The 6141-nt window shown below is 41.5% G+C and overlaps 2 protein-coding genes across 3 annotated transcripts; one reads left to right on the forward strand and one right to left on the reverse strand.

Moving 5' to 3' along the window:
• Positions 1-382: 382 nt before the first annotated feature.
• LOC115821542 (zinc finger protein 771-like) lies at positions 383-2431 on the forward strand. Its single transcript, XM_030785357.1, has 4 exons — positions 383-551; positions 673-1275; positions 1543-1857; positions 2007-2431. The coding sequence occupies exons 1-4, from the start codon at positions 383-385 to the stop codon at positions 2267-2269; spliced, it is 1350 nt and encodes a 449-aa protein (XP_030641217.1). The 3' UTR covers positions 2270-2431.
• A 1117-nt stretch (positions 2432-3548) lies between these two features.
• Positions 3549-5487, reverse strand: LOC115821247 (trypsin-3). Of its 2 annotated transcripts, none has more exons than XM_030785024.1 (5): positions 5448-5487; positions 4949-5108; positions 4188-4441; positions 3794-3930; positions 3549-3698 (listed from the first exon to the last, which is right to left on the reverse strand). In XM_030785024.1, the coding sequence occupies exons 1-5, from the start codon at positions 5485-5487 to the stop codon at positions 3549-3551; spliced, it is 741 nt and encodes a 246-aa protein (XP_030640884.1). The 2 variants fall into 2 exon arrangements, with proteins under 2 accessions (XP_030640884.1, XP_030640883.1); XM_030785023.1 differs by having other exon boundaries at positions 4182-4441.
• Positions 5488-6141: the final 654 nt, after the last annotated feature.

The raw sequence follows: 6141 nt of genomic DNA on the forward strand, positions 1-6141 counted from the left end.
CCTTCTGTATGTGATATTGTACAGATTTTAAGACGAAAGCAGCTAGTATGCTGTTTAAATACAAAATGCGATTTTATTCTAGATATCTGCAAAATACTGTATGTATGCGCGATTTGTCTACAAAACAGAATTCTGTCGCTTGAGGGTAAGCCGATGTGACGCACTGATTGCAGTTTTACGACTTGTCGGTTAATGTTTCTCACCAGTTGTCATCTGCACTCATAAACGAAAGAATTAAGCTTTTTGTCCACTAAGCAGTCTTTAACTTTGTTGCCGTTTTAATTAACATCAGTCTGCACTGATCTCTGAGGTTAAGTCAAAGCCATATTTCCGTTCCGCTCTTGTAAACACCTCTCTTCGACAAAGAGATCCACCGAGAGTGATGGAAGCTTTGTGTGTAAACGGAGGAGCACTGGGTGCTGATCCAGTGAGGGTAGCTGTGAAGGAAGAGGAACAGGATGGTGAGAATTCGTATCCAATTAGGTCTCTGTCAGTGTTCCTCAAACTGAAGAAAGAGGAGGTGGAGAATGACCCTGAACCTAATGCCTCAGGTAAATAGTCCTTGATTTTTAAAATGACAATTACACAAGTGTTTTCTTTAATGCCTGTTAATCAGTGTATGTATGATATGTCTTCCAGGACTACCACATAATATCTATCCCCACTCTTTAGATGTCTTAACTTTAAAGGAAGATCCAGACATCTCAGAGCCAGTGATTGAGAGGTCTAAGAAGGAAAACGGGAAGAAGAAGAAGCTGGAGAGGAAAGAGTGGGTGTCCATGGAGCCTGAGGGAGAGGACTCATTATGGCACTGTAAATTATGCCAACGCTGTTTCAGTTCATCCTGGGAACTAACTGGACATTGCTGCATGGGCATAATAGGTGACGGTGAAGAAGGAACAGACGATTACACCTCCAAACTGGAGTTCCGGTGCCCCGTATGTGGAGATCGCTTCTTCCGTCCCACGGCTTTCATCATGCACAAGCGTAGTCATGTAAGCCAATCAAGGTACCTATGTGGTGTCTGTGGCCGCACACTCAAGACGCTCCGGAAGCTTGCCTTTCACCGGCAGGCACACTCCCGGGCTGGCCTTTGGCAGCACCATTGCCAAAAGTGCAGCCGGAAGTTCAGCAATCATAATGCACTTAAAAAACACCAGGAGAGTCAGCACGGAGAAGAGTGGAGCTGCATGGACAGGGAGGAGAAAATGAAAGATGGAGAGGAGAAAGGGCGAGGCACCACATCACCTCCCAAAGACAGCAGAGGCAAGTTAGGTAAACATTATTACCAACTCTTGTTTATGGCTGATGTTTATGGCTAATATGGTGTTGACTTTACTGAAAAATATAACGCTGGAGGGTTATTGGCTTCATTAAGATTTGAAGGAAGTTGAACATCAATTGACACCTCCGATTTTGTTTACACAGGGCTTCAGGTGTACTCTCTAGGCTGGGATTTATTATATTTATCTTGTTTTAGACTATTAAAATCAGTACAATATTTTCACTTTTCTGTGCTATCCATTTCTCTGCTGATCACAGCTCAGGTTCTCCAGTCACCACAGTGTCTGCAGTGTTTTATGACATTCCAGGATGTGGAAACTGCTGAGAGACACCTCCGTTTCAAGCACCCAGCTGAGTATGAGCAACAGCTACAAGGTCACACTGTATTTGCCTGCTGTGTCTGTGACCATACTTTCCCTTCCTCGCGTTTGCTCTCCGCGCACCAGCGCACTCACAGCAAATGGAGTATGACCTCATCTAGTTCAGAGCATTTAATGCTGGGTAAAACAGACACTGAAGAAGTATTAAGGGACAGGAGCTTGGACTGTGTAACTACAGTGCAGAGATCTGGAGGTAAGCAAGTTCATCTGAGCTTTGGTAATATCAAAAGCTAATAATATCACTCTGTTGTTTTGGCATATGGATCTGTCATTTCTGAATGGTGCTGTACCGTTAATTATCTTTTTTCATTCTTCCTCTTTGATTTTTTTTTTTTTGTGCAGATGCACAAACTGTTCAAAATAATTACAGTTCAATGAGCTGCCTCCACTGCCACATCATTTTCGCTGACCCACGGACATGGGAGCGACACATGAATACGAAGCATCCATCTTCGCCACCTGCAGGTGTCGGAAATAGCTCTAAAGAAATGTTCCACAGACCCAGCGAGGGCCAAGAGAGACCATACCACTGCTGCACCTGTGGAGAAAGGTTCATTCGAGAAAGTTCTTTGACAAAACATTGCTCTGAAACACACTCAAAGTGAGAAGGGCTGACACATGGACGATATTTGAAAAGCAATAGACAGGAAGAAGAAGAGGAGAGAGAGAAACAGAAACCTCTGAGAGAGTGTTTATTAATTTTAACTTTGTGGAATCACACTGTCAGACCACTGGAGGTGACTGGAGAAACATATTTGTTTGGCTAGATAAATGACATTGGTCTTTCATTGAACTGGTTTAGACAAAATCACAACAAAAACTGTAGCTATGGACAAAACAGGTTGTGTTTTTAAACTTTTTGTGTTTGGTAAATTTATTTAAAGATTTGTGGTATTATAGATGCTAGTCTAAAGAAGTTCAGAAGAGATATGTCATGCCCTGTTCCTCTCGTTCCCCCTCTTGTGGTCAGTTGTGGTTAATTTGTCTGTTTACTTTCTGGTTTCCTAGTTCAGCCTTGTTTAGTCCTGTTAGTTCAGTCATTGAGTCCACCTGTTCAGTGAAGTCTGCCTTGTTTAGACTTGTGTACACACTCCTGTCTTGTCCTTCATTCTTTGTCTGGAATTGTATGGTGCTTACCCTCTGTCACGTTGGTTTTTCCTGCCAGTCTGAATTCCTGAACCTGCTATTTCTAAGTTCTTTGAAGTCTTTTGTTATGTTTGATGAAAATACACGGACAACTGGCCTGCACTTGCATCCAGCCTCTTTCTATAAGTGTGACAAGTGTAATCAAGTTACATCTTAGCATATTCAGCGTCTCATGAATTGTACTGAAATGTCTTTGTATTTAAAAAAAACAAAACGAAATAAAGCCCTTTTCAGTTTATGCATTAAACTCTTTATATTTTCACAACATCTAACTAATTTTCAGATTAATGTTTAGACCACTGAAAAAAAGCAATGCTCTAGCTCGTAGGTCACACCTGTTTAGTTCCATAGGTTTGCAAGGACAAAAACAAAAGAGAGCACTTTTTCTAATGAAATGAGGTGGATTGTACCTGATTATTTGCCACCAGTGAGTAACGTATCATTAAAATAAATCATAATTAGGACTTCCTTTATGCTATTTGTTAACGTTCACTCTAATGGCAAATCATATTGTTCTTTCAGTATCAGGTTTTATTGTCTTCTCTATCTAATGAGTGGTAAATTTTAATTTTCTTTATTTTGTCCTTGACGTTAATTGAATTTTTGACAGCAGAAAGCACAAATCCATGACAGAAAAGAGAAGCAGCATATGCATTTCAATAGAGAGTTATTTATTTTGCCAAATCAGATGTTACTGCCATATGCTCCTAATACTATGTTCGTTACTTCAGTGAGAATCTAGTAGGAGCTCATGGTGCTCCTGATCCAGGAGTTGTAGTTGCAGACCTTGGCATAGACACCAGGCTTGTTTCTCAAAGCACAACCATAACCCCAGGACACAACACCCTGCAGCTCACCGTTGCAGACGACAGGACCACCGGAGTCACCCTGAAAGGGATAGAAAGGGAGGGTGAAATCTATGTAAGAGATAACAGTTGATGAGTACTGGTATCATCTGTTTTAACTTTAGGTGCTCTCATCACCTGGCAAGAGTCCTTGCCTCCCTCCATGAAGCCAGCGCAGAACATGTTGGAGGTGATCTGACCAGGGTATGCACTTCTGCAGGTGCTGTCACTGAGGATGGGGACATCCAGGCACCTCAGACGGTCAGGGTAGTTGTCTGATATTGAAAATTAGACACATTATCTTCAAAGTAGGTAACTATGCATCCTCCATTAACTACTGAACTCACCACAGTATCTGAGAGTACTAGTGAATGAGACAAAAGGTAGATGTCAGATATTTGTGTCCACCTGACTGCGTCTGTCCTTAACTAATGATGAATGTGACTGTTTCTGCTTTGTGAATTTAGCTCTTACATTTGTTCAGTTAAAATTCTTTCCCTAATAGTGGAAAAAGAATCAGGAGAACACTCACTTCCACTTCCGCTTGTGTTGCCCCATCCAGAGACAAGGCAACGAGTACCAGCACCGGCACAGCTGGTGGGCAGGGCCACAGTGCGCACGTAGCTGTTGAGGGAGGCGGAACGGCTCAGCTTAATCAACATGATGTCGTTGTCCAGGTTACGGCTGTTGTATCTGGGATGTTTGATGACCTTGGCAGAATTGATGAACTGCTCGGTGCCCTCATTGGTAGCGATGTTGTGTTCACCCAGACGCAACTGAACGCGACTAGATGGGAGAGAAGTGATATGCTGAGGTTGAGTTTGTTGATTACACATCAGGTAACATGCTTTACTGCATCTGGTTTATGTGCATTTTTTTTGTCTACATGTTGAATTATTTCTCCCCTGTAAATGGATGTTTCACAAAATATGAAATAAAACAAATAAAAGGTATTTTTCTCTCTATTTTTCAAAGTGCTATCTATAATGTAAAGTACCATTTAGATATAATTCTAAACTATTTCATGCTGAACAGAAATCCCAAAATGAACCCCATGACAGACATGGAAGACTAACCCACAGCAGAAACACAACAATATGCAAGTGGATATTTGTGGTTTTTTTAGCACTGAAATGTCTGCCACTGTATATGAATTTCAAACACTCAATCATTACCATTAGATTTTTTAAATTCTAAGACTGATATTCCATGTGAATCATGCTCATAGATTATGCATCATTTAACTGATAGCTAGTCTCGCATTTCATTTCACATAGTCAGAGTTTCACTTACGACTTGTAGCAGTGAGCCGCAGAGACCACCCACAGGTCGCTGATCAGGGAGCCACCACAGAAGTGGTATCCAGAGTTCAGGGACACCTGGTAGGGCAAAGCATTCTTCCTGCACTCATACCCTCCAACGATCTTGTCATCCTCCTCAAGAGGTGCAGCATCTGTGAAAGGAGCATACAGCAAATAAAATGAATCTATACAGACATTAAAAATTCATGGAGAATCCCCAATCTGTGTTTATATTTAGATGGCTTTTGACTGGCTATGAAGTCCAAATGAGCTGTTGAGTTCGCCCAGCCAGTGCTGGAATATTAGTTACAGAATGGTGTTGGTTACTTTAAAAGGATCTTGATTTCTCTCAACTAGCAAATCAAATGGGAAAATTCAGTGCTTGGCTCTCTGAAAAACTCCCTTGGTGAAGATGATGGCAAACACCTGGGAAACAGGTTACAATCTATAGAAAAAGAATCCATTCAGACTCTTCAGTGACTGCTACTCACATGCCACAGCAAAGAGAGCCAGGAGAATCAATGCCTTCATGATTGCTTTGCCCGTGAATGTCTCGGTGGCTCACCAAGAGAGTGACCCCCTTTATATACCCAAAACTGTACTGAGCTATCTGTTATCTACAAGGACACTGTCAGTCATTTTTATTCATTTCTGTCAGCAGTTACTGGTGTGTGAATTGACAGGTGGAGATAAAGCGCAATGTACTATACTGTGACAAGGCAGTACCTGCTGTTCTTTATAGCACAGTATGTCCTTCAAACCTTCAGATACCTCTTAGGACTTAGTATCCCTTTCTATACATATATTCTGATTAATTCCATATAAGCAAAGAAACATACAATAAGGCATTGGCAACAATGCATAGTTTTCTGGAGGAAAGCAATATATATTTCAAAAATTAAGTTTGAAAATTTTGGCTCTACCTTACAGTGCCAAAGGTACACTACCATCTGACAGTGTACTGTTTATGGTTCCAGTGCCAGGTAGGACAGTCTGGTTCACACCTGTACTGGCCGGAAACACTCTCCCTCTTTCAGCTGAACATCAGTTTCAGACCCTCAGAGTTAATTGAATAGCACTATCCTCATAAGTATATACCAACATCATGCCCTCAACTGGTATAAATGCCTTATGAGACAGAGATTTACTATTGTGACCAGACCTTCCAAGCCAGAGAGAATGTGG

Source organism: Chanos chanos, chromosome 9 (genome assembly GCF_902362185.1).
Source record: "Chanos chanos chromosome 9, fChaCha1.1, whole genome shotgun sequence".
NCBI lineage: Eukaryota > Metazoa > Chordata > Actinopteri > Gonorynchiformes > Chanidae > Chanos > Chanos chanos.

Bases quoted from the DNA above. Each gene is read 5' to 3' on its own strand.
- LOC115821542 (XM_030785357.1), top strand. From the start codon at position 383: ATGGAAGCTTTGTGTGTAAACGGAGGAGCACTGGGTGCTGATCCAGTG. The intron at 552-672 runs GTAAATAGTCCT...CCCACTCTTTAG, and splicing joins CCCTGAACCTAATGCCTCAG to ATGTCTTAACTTTAAAGGAA. The intron at 1,276-1,542 runs GTAAACATTATT...TGCTGATCACAG, and splicing joins AGACAGCAGAGGCAAGTTAG to CTCAGGTTCTCCAGTCACCA.
- LOC115821247 (XM_030785023.1), bottom strand. From the start codon at position 5,487: ATGAAGGCATTGATTCTCCTGGCTCTCTTTGCTGTGGCAT. The intron at 5,109-5,447 runs GTGAGTAGCAGT...CTCCTTTCACAG, and splicing joins GGCTCTCTTTGCTGTGGCAT to ATGCTGCACCTCTTGAGGAG. The intron at 4,442-4,948 runs GTAAGTGAAACT...TCTCCCATCTAG, and splicing joins GCGGCTCACTGCTACAAGTC to TCGCGTTCAGTTGCGTCTGG.